Source organism: Strix aluco, chromosome Z (assembly GCF_031877795.1).
Source record: "Strix aluco isolate bStrAlu1 chromosome Z, bStrAlu1.hap1, whole genome shotgun sequence".
Taxonomy (NCBI): Eukaryota; Metazoa; Chordata; class Aves; order Strigiformes; family Strigidae; genus Strix; species Strix aluco.
This window is the reverse complement of record NC_133971.1, coordinates 26,735,178-26,756,910: the sequence shown is the minus strand read 5'-3', so window position 1 is coordinate 26,756,910 and position 21,733 is coordinate 26,735,178. Positions and strand designations below refer to the sequence as shown.

Sequence of the window (21,733 nt, the reverse complement as noted above, 5' to 3'; positions counted from 1 at the left end):
GAAGTGTTGGCTCAACCCAACACAGTATAAAAACTGAGCAATGAGCAAAATGAACTTTCAACAGAGCAATGGACTTGAGCTGGCTTTAGCTCACATAGTCCTTCTGGCAACTGGGGACGCCCCGTGTCATGATGGTTAGCGTATAGAGACCGGTAACAGGAATCACGGTTGTACTGTGATCTAACTGTGTATTAGTTATTCTCTCATGCTGTGACTGTTCACTCAAGTCTTGCTTAGGTTTTGGCTAACACACAGCTCATGCTAAGGCCTGGTGTATCCTGGGAGTGCCATTAGGTCAAGGCAAGAGCAGCATGTAGGCAGGACATGATGGACAGAAGGGCTAAAGGTCATTATGCAGCCGTTACCACGTGCAGCTTGCAGTCTCCTGCAGCCATAACCCTTGCACATCGTCTGTCAGTTCCTTCAGAATTCACTAACTCATAGAAATAGTATAAACCAAACTTCCAAGCTGGAAGGTATAAATACATCAGCTTACCCAAAAAGCTTTTGAAACATATCCAGTAACAGCCAGACTGCTGAGGCTTTTGTGCTTCCTGGTATGATACAGAGGAGTCCTGCACTTGACAGAGGAGGAAGGAAGAGCACTCTCTCCATCAGTTAGGCAAATATTTTGCTCATAGGGGTGGGAGCTGAGTTGCAAGTTATGAATTGGAGAACTTGTGACATGGAAACATCATGAATTAAGGCATGAATTAGTGAAACCATGTGTTAGACTAGTCTGTACAAAAGAGATTGAGCCCTTGTTTGACGTGTTTGTTTTCTTTCCTATTGAGCTCAGAAAATAAAGTTTAATTAACCGGGTATGCTGACCTGTGAATTTGAGAGATCCAGTGGACTGTGACATGTGCTTGCATTGTGATTTCAGTATATTGCTGTATCACTCTGCTAAACCAAGATCCCATGTAACAGTAAATATCTTCAGACGAGTAAGCTGGTACTAGAAGACTAAACCCTCTTTGTGTGCAGTATCTAAAGGAACCTGGTCAGAGGGTATTGTACTCTTGACAGTAACCACAGAATGTTCTCTGGCTGTGGAAAGCACAGATAGATAGTTTAAACACTACATTTAGCTGAATCTGTCAGACTGCAATTTTTGGTACCTCGACCTGATATAACAGATGAGGATGTTTTATTCCCCCAACCAACACATTTTGTATCATAAGTTTTTTAAACCCCAAGCAACTGCTCTCATTCTAGGAGCTGCAAGAATACCTCTTAGTATAGTGGAATTTTTCTACAATGTTTGACTGTTAAAGAATAATTGCCATAGTACAAAATGCCAGCAGCTTCTATTGATCTGATTTCTTACACAGCTTGGTACAATTCCCACACAGGACTTAACTACACTGGATCAAGTTAATCAACTTCAATATGTAAAAATAAAATGGAAAGGCTGTACTTGAAACTCTTCTGTTAGCAAAGGTTTTTCTAGCATTATTCACATTCTAATTCCAGCTCTACTTCCATTACAGAATATTCTCTCGCTTGAATTCCATTCTCCTTCTTTCAATGAACTCAAAATCATGCCTTCTACATTTCCTATGGCAGTCTGATACTCAGAAGAACAATCACACTCTTTCGGCATGGGGAGAAGTTATGATGTCCTGAAGGACTAAGATTCTCCATTAGTTTATAAAAATGATAAAAGATTTCTCCTTATGGCATCCTGGAATGAGACATATCAGCTTGGGTGTCCAAACGTACCTAAACTTCACAGACTCATTGTGGAAGGATACAGAGCATAACCAATACTACTCACCTCACTTTAATCACATTCCTTATTTCAAGAACCTGTTTCTAGATAATTTTTTATTACACTGTATTGACACGAGTTAACTAAATGGTAATTGACAACTTACTAAGACTGCTTTATGTTCCAGTGAAAACAACATACAATTAAAAAAGATAGATTTATTTTTACCCATGGTTCTTTTTCTAATATGAAATAAACAGCTTTCAGTGTCTTCATTGCCCTTTGCAATCACAGTGGTAAATTCCTGCTAGCAGAGTTATTTAGCTCTGATCAGCATGGCCAAGAGTTCTTGCATAGATTAGCCATGAACAACATTTACTCCAAGATGTCAATTAGCACCAGATTTACACTGCACTTCAAGGCTGCTTAGTCTCTAGTAGTGAAATTATCTACATATTTTACACCCCATGCTCCTTTAAATAGTAGAGATAAACCAATGCTCAAGGGTCACTAAAGGAGAAGAGAAAACCTCAGGTAAATATTTTTATCATGAAACAGCATGACAAAGAATAGTTAGTTTGAAGTAAGTTCTTCCTGATAAAGCTAAACTCCCTAGTAAGATGTGATTGTTTACTATTTCTTCCCAAGCAAAATTAACAGAGCTTCCTCAATCTAAATACTAGTGACAAAAGCAAACAACATATAACCATAAATATCAGTGTTACTAATGCATCACAAGTCACTAAGTTTATATAGTCCTAAATACTAAGCAATAAAGTAAAATTAGAATAGCGATTGAACTAAAAGAGCAAGAATGACATTCATGTAGTGACATGACTAGTCATTACACAAAAGCCTTTTAAGGCAACTCTTACTTCCAAATAATCATATTTTAAATACTCATTAAATATCATGGCAGCACAGGTAGAAGTAGAAGCAAAAACAGTTGTGACTTGTCAAATTTTGATGAAGTAACTGTAAGGCCACCTCTTCCTGCATTATTACACCAACCACTTTAAATATCTGCATCATAAAACACAGAGAACTATCAGCACATCAACACTATTACCTGAAAGCTATGTGAGAGAGAGAACCCTTCAGTGAATGTCTTCCTAAATTTCTGGCTGTGCAAAATGCAAATGATGCAATGTATGAGCTACCTGTATTTTTCAAACACAAGCTATTAGAAAACTTAAGTCAAAAAAGTTATATTGTTGTTCTTGTAAGCTCAACACGTAGCTTTGCACATACTACCTGCAGTCTTACGGTGAATGGCATTATCTGTTACTCTTGAAAATCTGCCACCTGCTCTCAGTTCTGAAGCAGGTTCTGACCACTTCAAGACACATTGTTCAAACGTCGGAGTCACTACAGCATAACGAAGCAGCTCTTCATATTCATCCTGCCACAAAGTGATGACGAATAATTACAAATCTACAATTATATTTCTAAAACTAGGTATATGTAGGAAGGAGTGGAAATAGTTTTTGATAATTTTTCAGAGGTGTTTTTTTAAATTATTATTATGGTGAAAACTAAGAGGATTTCCACTGAAGTTGCAAAGCAATCTGTATTCCTATCATGATTATAATAATTTATCTTTCTCTTATTTCATGTTCATTCCAATTACAACTGTAACAGTTGTACAGAAAGACTTTCCTAGATGCCAGAACTGGATACTATAATAGGCATCTTAAATAAAAACATGAACTGAAGGGAAAAAAAAAGTTCCAGATCATATAAACTATTAATCACCTGATACTGTTTCTAAGCATTACTATTGCTGCAAAGAAAAATATGTATTTTTATAGCCATGACAAAGATGCTGCTAAACACAGTCACATTTCACATTCCATAACAATTTCTTTGTTAAGAGTTCTGAAGCCAATCATCAAAAGACATTTCATTATCCAGTATTTTCTTTAGAATAGATATATTTATCCTTGCCTCATACTACGCATTTTTAAAATTATATAGGTATAGGGAATGTGTATATATAACTGATATAAAAGCTTTCCCGTTAAAAAGTTATAAACCAATCTAACTGGCATGTGGCATTATGCTATGTACCAAAGTAAGCCAATTAACATTTTTTTTAAATCTCCTAATTAAACAGATTTTCAGAATGAAAGTATTTAGAGTTCAATGTCAAACCATGAACAATCTGTATTATAGCTAAAACATACAATCCAGTAATTAATTTTAAAAGTTCCAGTAGCAGTTAAATGCTGAAACTGATCCAAGCCACTAATTAAACACTTGGGAAAAAATGCCAGTTGGGAAGTACTAAACCAGGCCACTAGCAGTCATTTTTTCTTCACTTAATACTATTGTACTAATTTTGTTTAGCATCCTAATGAGGTCAAACCTCAGAAACTAATTGTGAATTGAAAAATTATTTTCCTCTTTAAGCTAGGGAAAGTTAGAGTGGAAACAATCAGTTAAAGGTACAATTACATGTAATAAGTTCTTGAATCTACCAGCTGAAAATTATAATACTTTAAAACTTTCAGTGTAATCCTTACATTTATGTGGGTTTCAACTAAGCAGAGAATTTAAGAAGCTAGGTTTTGTACATCTTAGCTGAATTCTTGTTTCCTTTCAAAGTTCCATTTCCCATCTTCTAACCTATCATGTTAAAATTAAAAGGCTAAATAAATGTATATGAGGCTATATAATTATGAACAAATACAGAGCGTATCTTTTTAATATGCAAAAATTAATTTAATCTAAATTAAATGATTGTGCAGAAGACATTAGATCTATTTCTTCTTCAAAGAGATTGTGTGACCAAATAGTAACTTAAAACTAATTCTTTCCCCCAGACAAGTTAGTTTTCAGTCTGAGCTGATCCAGCTGCTTCCATGATTACCTCATTCAATTCAAGGGACATAGTAGGTACAATGTCAGGTGCAAGTAGGTGGCTCATTTTGAGTCATCCAATTTAATCACTAGCATTCAGTCTGTCTTAGTACAGATGTCCTGAGCACTCAAAATATACATAGCAAGTTATTTATCTAGTCTTTCAATTTCTAACACTCTTATTAAAACCCAAAGAATCCACTATGTGAAGAATACACACTCATGCACCAACAGAAAGTGTCAATAAACAGCATCCAGTGAAAAATCTGGAAATAAACGCTTATAAATTACAACACTGTTGGAATGAAGTTGAATGCAAATATCAAAGAAAACACAGTAACCCAATTGTAACCAGAAACTTGGACACAAAAAAAAAAAAAATCCTGGAGACTGCAATAAGAATATGTAAGACAGAGAAATGGAAACATTGAGTAATTAAGAGTATTATCTCAATCTTAAATACTCCATAACAAGGATGCTGCAACTGGAATGCAATACTGACCAATAACTTTCAAATAAAAACATAATAAAATAAAATTAACAATATATCTTTGGTTTACTATCTTTGTTTTGCTTTAAACAAAACTTTCAAGCTGTTATGTCAACTACAAAAATTCTGTTAGAGCATAAAACTACAGGAATACAGTTCTAAGGCCTGAATGTCAGAGGAGTTTTGATCATTTAATGCATACTACCTTGGTTTTGTACAAGTAAATAAATTAGTGTTGCAATGAGCAAAGGGCACAATAGCATTCAGAGGTTTTAGGGTTTTTTTTTAATTCCTTCTTAAAGCATTATAAAAATCTACAGATGCTTCAGAGAATTTGTCCTTAGGACTGCAGTCAAGGTTACTAAACAACACAAGAAGAATGGATTGAACGGACAATGGACAAAGTCTTGCACAACACAATTATAGGTAAATGGAAATTCTCTAAGAGCCAGTGGATTCATTTTATAAGGAAAAGGGAATAATCTGGCCTCTATTTAAAAGCATCTAATTATCAAAAAGGCTCAAACAAAACAAAAAAGGCCCTTCAAAATTATCTAAAAGGAATAGAGTACTTCCCTGTCAACATTCCTGTAGCTAAGATGTGACCCCAGTGTTATTTTTCAACCATAATCAGCTCCTACAAGGAGCAGCGGAGGACTCTGGGTTTGTCTAGTTTGGAGAAAAGGAGGCTGAGGGACAACCTCATCGCTCTCTGCAGCTTCCTGAGGAGGACAAGTGGAGAGGGAGGTCCTGGTCTCTTCTCTCTGGGATCCAGTGATAGGACAGATGGGAATGGTTTAAAGTTGCACCAGGGAACGTTCAGACTTGACATGAGGAAGCATTTCTTTACCAAGACGGTGGTCAAACACTGGAACCAGCTTCATGGAGAGGTGGTCAATGTCCCAAGTGTAGTCGGTGTTTACAAGGCATTTGGACAATGCCCTTAATAATATGCTTTAACTTCTGGTCAGCCCTCAATTGGTCAGGTAGTTGGACTAGAAGATCACTGTAGGTCCCTTCCAGCTGGAACTATTCTATTCTATTCTAGATGTGTTCTCAGCTGCAAAGCAGTCATTCATTAATATTAATTTACTTTATTATTCTCTACAAGGTGTCCCTAGAACCATCTTGATAATCAAACAGAATATAAAAGAAAATTCAGGTCTTTCAAAATTTGTTGCACAATGCCTTCATCCTATTTCCCAGCTACAGAAGGCATTGAAAACACAAATGAATTACTATGCTGAACAAAGATTAAGAAAATTTAACCATGAGATATGACCACAAATAGAGAAGCATACGAACTGCAGAAATTAATCACCCATAAACAGGTAGTTTAAAAGGGACAAAGTCAATCCACATGAAGAAAACAATCCCCTTAATTTAACAGTGCTGCTGCTGTAGATATCCAGTCTACCAGGTGACAAAAGTGGAGATGCACTTCTACAGGCAATAAATAGCAAAATCTATTTTTGTCAAAACTAGAGTGTTTTGGATAGAATCCTATCAAAGGGGAAAAAAACCCCACTACTCAAATAGGAATAACTATTAAAGGATGAAAATCTGCTGCTTTTGAAAGAATAGGACAAAGACTTCATCCAGTATCTTTACATCCTCTCAAAAAAAACCTGAGCCCAGAAAAGAAAAAGCACTCACTGTTATAGTTCCAGCATATCTTGGCATATTTGATGCAGAAAAAAAAAAAAAGTCTTTCCTTTCTGAGATTAACTTGGCCACAATCCTATTCCAAGGGAAATAAATCCATTTAAAAAAATTCAGTTCTTACAACATCATATAGGAAGACTAACACATAGTTATACTTCATCCCTCAGAAATAATGGGTTTCTATCCTACTGTGTCAAATTTATGCTTTTTGATAAGACTTAACAGAAAAAAATAACACCAGAAAAATAAAAAGGTAGGAAAACTGTAGTATTTTACTTGTAGCTGTCATCGATCAATCTCTTAAGTTTAGATAAGAATTTTCACATAAATTGAAATTTCTTGTGAAATGCACAAAAGGCAATCTAAGTGAAGATATTTTAATCTCAGAATTTTTTAATCTAATTTGCTTCTTTTCACTAACATTTTTATTATTTTCCTGTACACGTAAAAGAGAAAAAGATGCAAGTTTTGTTAGATTTCCTCAGAATTATCCCTTGTCAAATAAAATGCCATGACAGTGAACCAAATGAGGGTGCCTCTTTCCTACCTGAAGATCTGACGAAGCAGAACTGCCCCAAACAGAGTCTTTTGGCAAAACTGGACTTGTGCTTTTCTCCTCATCTGATGACATTCTGCACAAAGTTAGTCTATAAAACAGTAGAAGCTGAACTTCATTTTTTGGTTCCAATATGTTTACTGTATGTTCACCAACATTTTCCCCAGAAACAGAGATTCTGTTGTAGATACTGTATCAACGCCCATTCTGTGGGCTAAACTAATTGTACAGTCTCATTATATAATGCTAGGTAGGAAAGTGTCTGATCTGAACCATACTAAGAACCATGAAAAGACTTTCATTGACATTAAAAGAAAACAATGGAAGATCTAAAAGCATCAATATAAAGTTTTCTCTTATTTTACATTTACTGAATAAGTTTAATATCTAATGTTTCATGATATACAATGTAAAATTTTATATTAATGGTAACTAAAATACACTACTAGAGGAAAAAAGAAACACATATCAAGATAACAGAAGCCTTAATTTACAGATATATTACCGTGTCAATCCCTCCTTCTTATTCACACTGTATTGTTCTGGAGCTTACCAGCTTACTTTCGGTACAAAATTCCTATAGAGTGACACAGGAATGACTAAGCTACACTGTGATTTTTTTCCCCCTTGAACTACTTCAACCACAGCCCAAGCGGAGATGATGCCTTGAACACTCTAGTTCAATATCCTGAAGCCTTCACTTAGTGGTCAACGTCAGTCTCCCTCCACTTTTTTGACTTTTCTTGCCTTACAGACCCAAGAAGATGAACAGATATGGAAGGACAGGTAATGCCTTAGGTTCAGGTAATGTCAATCATCCCAGCAATTTCTAAGCAAGATAGTGAAGTATTCTTTGGACATTTGGGAAGCAGGCGATGCTGAAGAACTGATAAGAAACTTGACAACTTTCTGAAAGATATGTGTATCTTTTAATCTACTGCAGCCTTGAATAAGTCCTTCAGTGAAGGACTGAAGCCTTGTGATGAAACTTCATAGGACATGGGGAAAAAGAACTCTAAAGAATATGGTGGGGAATTAAAGGAATTACAGAATGAGTGGGAACTGAGTATTAAGCAAGGTCAATTTGTTAACAAATGAATAGCAGAGTGATACTGTTGACTATGCACTTGAAAAACAATCATCAGACACATTGAGCAGGGAGCTGTCAGCAGAGAGTAAGCACAGGAAGAAGACCACCATGAATAGCCAGAGGAACTGACTGCTTGTACAATGTAGCAAACAACCATGCAGGGAAAATTTACTTTTAGAGAGATCTTTAAAACCGTCAATTATAATATTCTCAGCTGTTTTTTTAAACAGATGCATTTTCTGACAGAAATTTTAAATTAAAATTGCTAGTTGTACAATCATTAAATTGACAGAAATATCCTCAAGCATCATCTTTTTTCAAAATGTCAAAAACCGCAATAATTGCATAGCTTTCTATACAGAAATATGGATGGAAATGAATTGTCTTTTTGTTCTTTGAGTTATTCTAGATGATGATTTTTCCTGCACCACAAAAGCTCTCTCTGCCATGGGTATCTACACCATTCAGAATGGGAAGTTAATTTCTGTGCTGATGATGGACATTTTAAAAATTGTATAAAGATAGTTTTAAATGCTGAGATTTCCTATAGCCCAAGGTTCAAAAGACATGATTACCATCTCCCTACTTCCTGCTGAGCTCTAATATACTGACCATGTTTTTAAAGTACAAATATGAAGTCTTGTGGAGGTTTACTTTCATTGCTGTATACCAGTGTGTAGATGAGAGAAGAATTACTAGATAGATAAGAGAAGAAATACTAGCTTCCTCTTCTGTCTTCACTGCCTCCTGCTCTGACAATTTTCTTCTTTCCTCTCTCCCACAAATCATTCCCGACCTGCTCCTTTGGTTTTGGCCTCTCTACCTAATCAAATAACTTTATACTAGCACCTTCCCTTCCCTGAGTTGACAAATTCTTTTAATAGCCAGAAAATACTTCTTCAGTAATCTTAAAGAGTCAGCTTCAACTCCATATGTTTTCCCATTCATGTAGTTTCTCAAATTGTGGGTCCTGACTACCCTAAAAGTCCTGGAGGTATTCAAACCTGTGTGTGTGTGTGTGGGGGGGGGGGGGGGGGGGGCATTAGGGAGGATCAAAAAGCACCAATTATCTAGCATTTACAGGAACTAAAAGTGTATTTGCAGCCAGAAATTACAAATACTGTTCTCTTCCCTTCTCAGTCCACTTAAAAAGAACTAGATTACCATCAGTTCTTCTGTGAAGGAGGGCAGAGTTTCACATGAACACAGATGAGTCCAAGGAAATAAGAGGAGAAAGGTTTCTTCCAAAAAGTTTGTTCAATAACTTAAGACCACTGTGCTGATTTCTGTTTCCAGTTTTCTGAGATCATGCCCTTGACACTCAGTTTAGTGTATCTAGTTCTCTGCTTATCACTGAAACTACTCTCAAGTTTGCGGTCTTCCAAAACTCAAAAGGTTCCTTCATCACAAGTGATGCTACCTCTCCACCCCAGACCACTCTTAGCTGCAGCTTACCTGTTTGACATTGTCTTGTAAGAGTCACTCACTGTCATCTCAAGCCCAGTGTGTTTGCCTTCTCTTGCCACTGCTTTTCTTTATACCCATGGACTAGCCTTCCACTGTGTTTGTCCATCCGGTCTCCACCTAACCGCCTTTACTGACCCGAATCCTGCTTTAGAGTCCACTAACAGGTTACTACTAAATGTTCCAGCTTTCCCCACATTTCTGTGTTTTGCGTGTCTGTACCTCTAATGTTTGTGTCTAGAGTCTAGCCTTGCATTTCGATTATTGCAACATTCCAGTGAAAAACCCAGTAAACTTAAAATTCTAGAAATCTGCTTATGTACAGAACAACAGATTGGATTACTATGATAAATGAGAATAAATACACTTCTCTTAAACTGATGTTTACAGACATCATTGCCGGGTCATGCTAAGAATAGCTTGTCTGCTTTGATCTCAGTGAACAAGCACTAAGTTCAAAAAAATACCAGATAAGTTTCTAAAAGAGAAATCAAGGGATAAGACGACCATCTCTGGGTCAACAGGTTGACTTCTGAAGCTGCAGATCATTATATGGTGAGAAACAAGTGAGAGGATTCAATCTTAAAGATTATCACTGTCTTCTAACCTTACCCGAGCATCTGCAAAAACGTATGACTAATTCCATTAAAGAAAAACTCCTGTTAACAGCAGTAGTTTTTTCTAAACCATAAGCATACACTACAATGCTAAGACAGCTACGTTTAGAAACAGGAAGCAACTATACAGATCTTTGGTCTGACCCGCCATGGCAGCTCTCATCCTTAATTTTGATTTGCTTCAGCTGCTCAGGATTTTGTACTTTTGGGTTTGTTTTTGACTAAAAGTGATGCTTTCCAAATAATTTAATGTTGCATTCAGATCACCTCAACACCTACAAAAGATTAACTATTCCATCTCCCAGTACACACAGGACATATACTTTCCCCTTAACTATATCCCCTTGCAATGCAGCACTGCTCAAGTCTACGCTTTTAAGCTTCTCACTACAGCATCTCTGCAACTACCCCTGACGCCCGCAGAGCTGATACTACAGTGACCACTGTGCCATGTCGACTAGCGACAGTAAGGACAAGACGCAGCGTGTCATACAGATACCTGGGAGGCACAGCCGGGTAGGCACACAGGTGGACAGGCAACAAGATGCACAGTTCCGTGTGTGAACAGAAGATTTTTCTTTCTGTTGTTTTAACACAGGGTCTTTAAGACAACCAGCCCAACTACCCGGGGACAAGGGGTGCTCACAGGCCACCTCAGAGGCGGGAGGGGTGGGGTTGGGCTGCGGGTAAGCCGCCAGACAGGAACACAGTGTTATGGAGAGAATACTGTGGAGGCCACGGCCCCTCGGGGCACAGCACCCCCAGCCGCCCCCCGCCGCCCCCTCTCACCTGCGGGAACGAGCCGCCCCGACCGCCGACCGAGACGGTTTCAAACCATCAGAGCGGAAGAAGAAGCACCTCTCCGATAGGCTCAGCGTGCGTTTGCAATGCATTCTCTGATTGGGCAGTTTGGCGGCAAACTAGCCAATTAAATTGCGCAGTCGGGGGGGCGGGCGTGTCAGTTCGTCCTATCGCCGTCCCTCTCTCGCGCACGGCCGCTTCACCTCCCGTCGGCTTCTGTCCGTCAGCGGCTGCCGCGCGCTGATTGGCGGCAGCGCTCCCGGGGCTGGTGCGCGGGCCGCGGCCGGCCGATGGCGGGTCGCGGGGGGCGGTCCTGTGGTAGTGTTAGGGGCGGGAGGTGGCGGCGGCGTCCTGGCTTCGCTCCGGCGGCCCCGGGAAGGCTGAGGTGGCTCCGTATTCCTGGCCTGCGCCCCTTACCGCGGTGTCTGATAGCCTTGTCAATGGGAGAGGGGGTGGGGGGGGTGTAGGGGACTGTGCCAGCCGAAAAGCTTGGGCTAGGCGAGGTGGGAGAGCCTGGTTGTTCTCCATACTGGAGAACAGCTGCTGAAGGGTATTCCTGTGGAGAATGAAGATTTTTTTTTTTTTTAAAAAAAAAAAAAAAAAAAAGAGGATTCTTTCGTAGATTCTTGAACGGTTCCACCTATGCTAATTATGAAGCTAGAAACCCTTCCTCGAGTAGGTGCTTTAAATAATTTTTACTGTGGTGTTACAGAAAGAGCTCTGGGCTCACGGTTTTCAGCATTTCTCCAATCCAGCCTTTCTATAAAACCTTTTATAGGTAAGCAGGCTAAAGGAATTCAGGTGTTAGATTCGGTCTACCCTGTGGTAGAGCTGTGAGTAGCACAGCTGCTACACACAGCTGCAAAGCTGCTGTGTCAGCAGTTGGAGCAGTAACTGCACGGTGTCATCTGAGAGAGAATTGCTTTTACTGCTGTTATCTCAGGACTATGATAAACAGAAATTCAACACCAAGTTTTAAAGATTTTCTGTCAGTCACCAAGGAGAGTCCTGTTTGCTAGCCTTCATTTATTCTGATGCCATCTTAATTGTTCTTTTTGTAATGCAAGCTGTGACACAGAAAATCTTTTCAAAATGATTTACAACATTGAACTCTGGCTACAGATGTACCATCTGGTGTATCTGAGTCACAACTGTCCCAGTCAAGCGCCATAATATGTGAATATACTTTATACTGCACCAACATTTTGTCTGATAACTTGAGAAAGATAGCATAGACATATCCAAGGAAGTGGGAGTGCCTCAAGCCACCGCCCCCCCCCTCCCCGAGCGGCAAGAGTGAGCCGCTAAGGAGGGCAGAGGGGACTCAGGGTGGGCGGAGAGCAGAGTGACAACGGCAGTTTAAAACTCTCTGCCTCCTCCCTTTTAGCTCAGCTGCTGAGGAGAGGGGCTCAGAAGTGGAGGACCCTTCTGAAAGCCTCAAAAAACCCGTGGCAAAACCGCAAGCCGAGAAGGCAGAAGCCCAGGGAAGTGGTGATACAGAGAAACGATCACCTGCTTTGCAACTTATTTACTTATAGCAACTTATGATTTCTGAATATTGCTTAAGAATCCTGCTGGCCCAGACTGTTATGTGGAAACTTACCAAGGACTACGATGTTCGGCAAAAATAAAGAGACATGTCCTTGGAAAGCAAGGGAGGGGATCGCTCCGGTAATAGCAGAGCTGCGGGAACAAGGGATAATTATTCCAACTCACTCACCCTCTAATTCCCTGGTGTGGCTAGTCCGTAAACTTAGCGGAAAGTGGCGACTGACGATTGACTCTTGGCAATTAAATGCCAATACAGGTCCTCTAACAGCTGCAGTACCTGACAGCTGAACTGATTGCAATCACACAGGAACAAGCCCACCAGATCTTAGCAACTGTTAATGTACAAGATATGTTCTTTATGGTCCCCATACAGGAGGCAGACAGAGATCGCTTTGCCTTTACATGGGAAGGCGTGCAATTTACGTTTACACGTCTCCCCAGGGATACTGCCATTTGGCGACCATCGCTCATTATGCACTAGCACAGGAGCTTGCTCAAATCCCTCCTAGGGAAGGGTTCAGGGTATAGCAGTATATTGACGATGTTCTGATCGGTGGCTCTGATGCTGCTGCAATGGGACAGACCCAGACAGAGATAATCACCCACCTAGAAAATTTAGCGCTCCAAATTCCAGCTGAAAAGGTTCAACTCCCATCCTCCAAGGTAAAGTTTCTGGGTATTTGGTGGTGGGGAGGAACAGTGTGTATTCCCCCTGAAACTTTAACTACCCTGGAAGGGGTAAAGAGGCCTGGAAATAAGGAGCTGCAACATACCCTAGGCTTGCTGGTATTTTGGAAGAAACATATCCCCGATTTTTCCGCCATAGCTCACCCCTTACATGATCTGACATGCAAAAGGGCTATTTGGGGCTGGACTCCTGTCCATGAAGAAGCCTTAAAGCTGTTAACCTTTGAGGCTGGAGTATATCAGGCCTTAGGGCCGATACACCCAACAGATCCACTCCAAATTGAGTGGGGTTTTGCAATTCATGGACTATCCATACATATGTGACAACGTGGGCCGGAGGGTACAACCCACCTATTTTGCTGATTAAGGATACCAGTTAAACTCGGATACCAGAGTGAAAAGAGTAGGCATATTTTACTGGGCATAACTAAATAATGTAACAGAGTAATACAGAAAACATACAGTAAGAAAAGACAGAACAGTGCACTTAAACAAATAGGAAAATACAGGGTAATGCATCAAGTCATTACTACCTGAGAGAGAGAATAGTGATTAAGAAAGATCCATCACCACTTGCATACGTTACCATCATCCAGATCCGCAGTCACTGGGGAGCCCCGGTTACAGCGAGGATTTGGAGAGCCTGTCCTGGAAAGTCGGAAGTTCTACGTGGTGCGTCCACCTGTAGGTGAGGCTTCCAAAGTCGCTGTGAGCGGGTCCAGCCTTATACACCCAAAAATCAGCAAGCGAGAATATCTGGCACCTTTGATTTAAGCGGAAATATCTGGTTTTCATCTCACATTAGGTTCCCCCCAGAGCCTGGCCAGGGCTCAAGGGAGAAGCTAAGGGAGTTTCCCTGCTTATCTAATTGGATTGTGAGCAAGGTCACACATCAGGTCACAGTGCCAGACAACTGCCTCCATGCCCCTGTTATTTTATTCACACACAAAGAAAGATAAAGATACATTCAAGAGAGCTACATCTTCCATACATATTTCACTAATGACTACATACTGAGTTAGCAGCTTCGGCTCAGGGCCCGTTGTTCAGGCTTCAATACACATCAGAATTGGTAGTTTGTTAGTACAATACCTATTAGCACAATGGTCATCCGTTATAAAATATACAGGATTCATCTATAGGGCAACTCTGGCTTGTCTTGGGCCTGTTGTCCAAACCTAAGCACTTCACCGCCCTATAAGGTTTCATTCATGCAAAGACGCAGAAAAGCGTTACTTGATCTGGGAGAAGGGTCTTTTCATGGTTAGCCTAGCTTTGCAGGAAGCGGAAAAAATCATATGGCAGCAACTGATCATTCTACGAGGACCCTTTAAGGTCTTGAAACCGGTGCTGGCCGGAACCCCCCCTCCTGTGGGGGTTGTGCGGCGAGAGGCAGTGAGGAAGGGGTATGCACAGTAAGATCATTACTGCCACATGCATCAGATAGAGGAGGGGGCACCCAAAGTGCTCAAAATACAAGATCCACCCTCCGATCACCCTGAACCCCCTCCCTCACACATAAAACCTGCTCCTCCATTTGAAACCCACCTAAAAAATGTATGGTTCACCAACATGTCCTCTAGAAGAGAGGGAAAGGTATGGAAATACCGAGCGGTAGCACTGCATGTTGACTTGGGGGACCGAATCATAACAGAGGGGGAGGGAAGTGCTCAGGTGGGAGAGTTAACAGTGGTATGGAGCGTGATTGTTAAAGAAGCTGAGACTACAGAACCGGTATTTATTTACACAGACTCCCATGCCGTGTTCAAGGGGTGTACCCAATGGCTCACATTTTGGGAACAAAACCTCTGGGAAGTAAATCAGGTACTGGTGTGGCAGCGTGAGAAGTGGGAGGAAATCTTAAACATTGCAAAATGGAAGTCCTTTTTAGTAGGATGGGTTACTGCACACCAGTCAACCAGGTGGATTCAATGACCCATTTGACGAGAAAGGCTACAGGTGGTGAGGAGGAAAAATGTGAACACTTACTGGAATGGTTGCATGTAAAGCAGGGCCATTCAGGAAGCAAAGATTTGTTTAGAGGCAATAAGCAGAGGATGGTCTGTAACCAGGGAATTGTGCAATACCATTATTTCAGCATGTAGTCTGTCGTACTCGGCTTGGAGAACACAACCCTCTTAAGGACCAACCCCTACACCTAAGGTACAACAAGGGACTATGGGACAAGGGGCAGGTGGATTATACTGGTCCTTTCGGGCTCTCCGAAGGAAAACGCTACGTATAGGTGGGGGCAGAAATAGTGTCTGGCCTAACCCAAGCAGAAGCTGTATCTTGAGCAACTGGGAAAAATACAGTGAAGGGGTTAAAACATTGGTTTAGCTGCTTGCCTAAGCCCAAATCGATCCAATCAGAAAATGGTAGTCACTTTACTACTGGGGTGGTTCAAGAGTGGGCTCGAGATGAAGGAATCCAGTGGATTTTCAATATTCCATGCTATCCCCAAACAAATGGGATTGTGGAACGCACCAACAGGCTTCTAAAGTGGGCCCTAAAACCCCACGAACCCGGATGGTCACAACAGGTGCCAGACACAGTAATGAGGGTAAACAGCCGGTGGGGAATTAATGGATGCCCACGACTTACTGCGTTCTGTCCTAAGCCTCCATCCATACTCGTCGGGAAAAAGAGACTAAAGACCTTGCAAACCCGCTCCATTATCCTGGACAACCTGTTCTAGTAGACTTGCCCACCGTGGGGCAAGTACCCCTAACCCTAAAAACTCCCATCAACATTTGCTCGTGGATGGCTACTGATGCCCATGGGAAAGAATACCGCATCAACACCAGGTGGATTGTCCCTTCTTTCTAACCATCATTGTTTTGTTATGTATACATTTGCTTTACAGGGCGCTGATCCTAGATGACAGGGGACCTATGTTACTCTTAGCGCTTTCAATGTTTATAGGCATTATGGCTAGTTATTATTTGTAGTCTGCTTACATTATTATATGGGAAAGATGTTTTGTGCGACCTGTGTTCAATCTTTGCCCTTGCAGTGGCGGAACCACGGCAGACTCCTCCAATCTAGCCTGGGACCTAATACAAGGATCCATGCATATTTGGATCCAACCTTATCAGGGTGTATGTATAACATTACCGACCTCTGCCAGAGATGGCTTTAAATTCACCATGAGCCCAGTCAAACTCACTGCACTGGTTCTGCAGATTTAACCCAGGTGTTCCAAAATGTCTCAGGAATTGATGAGGCTACAGAAATTAACACTGTCAAAGGAATATGGCAAGGCCTAAACATCTTCTATCAGGTTCTATCAAATGTCATGTGGGAAAATTGTGGAATCATACCTGCTGGGTGTGGAATCAATCATTGCCAATCAATTACAACCAATAATGGTATCCATATCCAGGAAATTTTACAGGTATGTTTAATGAGTCCACTTATTGGAAGGCTAACCTGGAGTTGTGCCTTAAGTTACCTTATTGGGAATCACCTCCAAAATTAGAAAAGCCTGTGAGTCACCCATGACTGCACACTGGTGCCTGCAAATACCAAACAGGTTTGGGGATCTAACCGGTGCTAGCTCATAGAGCTGGATGTGGTCCTGACACCACACCCACCGACAGCAAGATGAAGTAATAAAAGACTGGCTGGAGGGGTCTGATTCCACAAATCAAGTGTTAATGAATTGTACCTGAATATTAAATTGTATTCCCACTTAAATCCTTATAGTATGGCTGATTAAGATGTTCTATTGGTTTTCCAACAAGGTGTCCTTCAAGAGTTTATTTAGTTACACCATTACCTCACACCAAAAATGAAAAGGGCCTAACGGCCCTAGTGATGCCAGGCCCATAATCAGCGGGGTGCTACCTCCAGATTACTATACCTGGGAACAACAGTTGGCCCGCGGCTTAGAAGCTGCCATGTTACCTGCTAATGTGATTGTATAACCTCAAATAGTTTTGGAAAATTTAACTTAGTAATTGTATACTAAGTAATTGAACAAGGTATGCCTTTAGGGAATGAAAGGTGCAGACCCAACAAGCATCTAAGACGGCGTTGCAGAGTCGGCTAGCACTGCTGAAGGAACACGGACTGTGTGGTATGCCAAGTCTAACTGTAGGAGAATGCTGCATCACCATCCACAACGCCACCACCTCTGTAGAGGAGACTCATGCCTTGATGGAGACCGCCAACAGGACCAGAGAACTTCTTCAAGCAATGCAACCGACGGATTGGTTTGATGGATGGAACCTGGGTCATGGGTCACATCACTGGGATCCTTGGGCCTCATGGGCTGGGCAAGATGGCTTGTAAATACCGGTCTTACAATATTACATGGATTCTTGCTTTTAATGGTATGCCTTACAGCAGTTAGATGTATGCTCTCTCACCTTCTGTCTTCTTTTTCCCTGTACCTATTTGCTACGTATGCATCACAATGGTCAAAGAAGAACTTGGAGTGTTTGAGCCACAGAGTGGGATGTGAGAGACAACTTGTAAAAACAGGCTTGTGAGAAACAAGGACTGAGAAAAACAGCCTGAGAAAGAGATAAAAGTTAGCAAGGGGAGCGGAGGCCCTCCAAGGTAAGGAATGTCTCAAACACTTGCAAGTAACGAAACTACAGTCCCGGGGTGGATGGTGTGGAGATCAAAGCTGATAAGGCTGCCCCAGTAACACAGGATGCAGCTGAGGGGGGAGCGCTGTGGAGACAGGATGGTTCTGCTCTGGGGCACCTGGTCAAGTTTCAAGGGCCATCTGTCTGGTGAATGACCTTTGCTTCATTATCCATGAAATGCATATTAAAGTTAACACCCCTGAATATGCTAACGAGGGCTAACATGATCATGATAATTACATCATCCCATGAAACACCTTACCCCTCCCCATCCATGGGATATGTAGGTATGTGGGTTGACCTAGGGGACAGACCCAAGGAAAGTGTGTATAAATCAAGGGGGAGGAAAAGGCGGGGGGGCATGGACAGTGCAGTGAAGTGAAAAAGACGGCTGCCTCCTGGAACCCTCGCTGACGGGATCAACACAGTAACCCAGACCGGTGATCTCTATTCCTCTGTTCCCTTCATCTCCCTCCTTTCCTTTTTCCTCTTTTCCTTCACTAGCCTTAAGCAATGCAAGGTATACTGTATTGCTTGCCATAACTCATTATATACTTAGCCAGTTATTGTGTATCCAATCAGTACATTGTGGGAAGTTAACAAATGTTTGGACTTTGAGACTTGTCTCACCATTGTCTGCTCCGTTGGGGATTTACAAATCTGAGTCACTTGTCTCCCTTGTCTGAGCGGGACATGACACAGCGTGGGGAAGAGAAGGCTCCGGGGAGACCTTAGAGTGGCCTCCCAGTACTTAAAGGGGCTACGGGAAACTTGGGAGGGACTCTTGATCAGGTCTGGAGGGACAGAACAAGGGGTAGCAGTTTTGAATTGAAAGAGGGGAGATTTAGATTAGATATAAGGAAAAAATTCCTCCCTGTGAGGGTGGTGAGACACTGGCACAGGTTGCCCAGAAAAGCTGTGGCTGCCCCCTCCCTGGAAGGGTTCAAGGCCAGGCTGGATGGGGCTTTGGGCAACCTGGGCTAGTGGAAGGTGTCCCTGCCCATGGCAGGGGGGTGGAACTGGATGGGCGTTTAAGGTCCTTTCCAGCCCAAACCATCCTGTGATTCTATGACTCTATGATTGAAAGGCAGCAATAAGGTCAATCCAAATTCTTTTGAAAGCTGGGTTTATCATGAAAGGACCTGCACAGGAGATCCAGGTTTTGGGAAGAAAATGACAAGATGGGCATTGTCATAGCCCAATGGATATGATCAATAAAATAACAGATTTGTTGCAACCAACTAATAAAAAATGAACACAAGCTTTCTTAGGTGTTGTGGATTTTTGGAGAATGCATCATAAACTCTCTCCATCGAGTGACCTGGAAGAGAAATGGTTTTGAATGGGGCCCTGAGCAGCAACAAGGCTTTGAACAAACTAAACAGGAGATAGTTTATGCAGTAGCACTTGGGCCAGTTTGGAGAGGACAAGATATGAAAAGCATGCTTTACCCCACAGCCAGGGACCACGGCCCCGCCTGGAGTCTCTGGCACAAAGCGCCTGGAGAGACTTGAGGTTGACGTCGAGGGTTTTGAGATGAGGATATAGAGGATCCAAGGCCCGTTACACTCCAACTGAAGAAGAAATTTGAGCAGCATATAAAGGGCTTCAAGCCACTTAGAAGGGGGTAATACTGAAGCACACTGAAGGTCTAAACTTCAGGGCGTCACCAGAGGAGGTGACTCGTGCTGAAGGGGCCCCACTGTGTAATAAATTACCAGAAAAACAGAGGCAATAGGCCCTGTTTACACATGCATCCTGTCACATTGTGGGAAAACATCAGCGGTGGAAAGCTGCTGCATGGAGTCCTGCATGACAAGTCGCAGAAACTGCTGAAGGAGAAAAATGGCCAGTCCTTTATCTCTGTACTGACTCACGGATGGTGGCAAATGCTCTGGGGAGTGGCTACAGTGATGGAAGCAGCACGGCAGGCAGCACAGATGCAAACCCACCTGGGCTGCTGAATTGTGGCAAGATATTGCTGCCTGGGTGGAGAACCTGGTTGTAAAAGTACCTCATGTAGATACTCATGTCCTCAAGAGTCGTGTCACTGAAGAGCATCGAAACAACAAGCAAGCAGACCACGCTACTAGAATGGAAGTGACTTGGGTGGATCTGGCCTGGGAAGAGAAGGGTGAGCCATTTATAGCTCGATGGGCCCATGACATATCAGGAGATTTAGGAAGGGGTGAAACACAGATGGGCTCAGGATCGAGGGGTGGACTTGACTGTTGATGCCATCGCACTCGTTATCCACGAATGTCAAACGTGCGCCATAATCAAACACGCTAGGCGGCTAAAGCCTTTTTGGTGTACAGGATGATGGCTGAAATATCAGGACTGGAGACTGATTGTATCATGCTACCACAAATCCGCCAGAGCAAGCACCGTATGCTTACAGAGGTGGAAGCGACCACTGGATTCAGCAGCCTGCTGAATGACTGTGAATTGATTTTCACAATCTTTTGGTTAAAAACCCAAGGAAAATATGCTTAGGGAGTCAGGAGGTAAACTCAAGAATTAATTAAATGTACAAGAATTGGTCACTATGGGGAAATGATGTTCAAGTGTACAGATAATATGGTGGAAAACACAGCTTCAGGACGGCATTTACTTGGTTTCAGGCCCACCACGCCTCGTATCAGCAACTGGATCTCATGTGAGGCAAGGGGTCCACAGTGGTCTGACTTCTACACAGCCTATGCAGGCCTGTCCCTGTGAGCCTGGACTTCTCCGGCCCTGCACCTCTTCGTCGAGAAAGCAGTCCCAGCACCTCTCAACATCAGACCTCAGTGCCACCAGTTTCACAGTGGATATCAGCCAGACAGACGCCTGGAACAAAACTTGCTGCCTTTAGACTTTTCCCTTTCTCAGAGACTGATGTACCTGGATGGAATAACAGGGATAAGCCAAAAAGTAGTCAGTATCGTTGCATTAATGAAATCATGCAAGAGCCCAAAGCCAGACACCTTCCCTGCTCAGTCCCACCTGTGCAACAGCTCAAAATCTTCCCAAAGCAGATGAACCAGGTAAGGAACAAAGTCACACTGCAGCCAACCACACAGACCCCCCACCAACCAAAGGCATGGGCAGAACCTGATGAGAAACTCAACCTCTGCAGCATGTTGGAGCTGGGAGCACCAAGCTAGCCCAGGGCTACAGCAACCACCACTGTCAAACATGGCTAAAACTGCTAACCCTGTTGCATTTTTACGTGTGTCCTGATGAGACGTTTCTGCCTTTCTCTCCTACATTGTAATCTTTAGTACAGGAATATGCACCTGGTTAATCCTGAACAGGCTATGAGATTATTCATCTATCCAAAACAGAGAGGGACTGAGAGAGAGAGACGTGCAGATGAACTAAACTACAAAATAATATCGTTGACTACAAAGCAAAAGACCCAGAGACCGGCTGTCAGTTTTGTAAGGACAGAAGCAGATGCAAGAAGTACACAGAAGTGTTTGCAGGTGGAAACCTAGCATGAGACTAAAGATTCTTGACCTATCACTAGAAGGCAGCGGATGCTCTCAGAGCTGATCTGACATGTGCCAAGACATTTTTAATGTGGGATCTCCTGGTGCAGATGGGGTGAGCAGCCAACTTTATTGTGCTGGCGATAGGGGCCAGCACTTGGG

The 21,733-nt window shown here is 42.1% G+C and overlaps 2 protein-coding genes across 7 annotated transcripts in view; both read right to left on the bottom strand.

Annotated features, from left to right (window-relative positions):
• Window positions 1–14,172, bottom strand: part of POC5 (POC5 centriolar protein) — a 32,521-nt gene extending 18,349 nt beyond the window's left edge. For 4 of the 6 annotated variants that reach the window (XM_074812476.1, XM_074812477.1, XM_074812479.1 and 1 more), the window contains exons 1-4: window positions 14,084–14,172; window positions 11,248–11,815; window positions 7,279–7,378; window positions 2,969–3,116 (exon numbers count right to left, since the gene is read on the bottom strand). In XM_074812476.1, coding sequence (XP_074668577.1) covers window positions 2,969–3,116; window positions 7,279–7,378; window positions 11,248–11,351 — 352 coding nt within the window. In that variant the 5' untranslated portion in view covers window positions 11,352–11,815; window positions 14,084–14,172. Of the gene's footprint in view, window positions 1–2,968; window positions 3,117–7,278; window positions 7,379–10,957; window positions 11,090–11,247; window positions 11,816–14,083 lie in introns of those variants that run through there. The other 2 variants (XM_074812481.1, XM_074812482.1) reach the window with 2 other exon arrangements.
• Window positions 13,890–21,733, bottom strand: part of LOC141918774 (uncharacterized) — a 35,647-nt gene continuing 27,803 nt past the window's right edge. The window contains exon 17 of the mRNA XM_074813639.1: window positions 13,890–20,981. The gene's annotated coding sequence lies outside the window, so the exon portion shown is untranslated. The remainder of the gene's footprint in view (window positions 20,982–21,733) is intronic.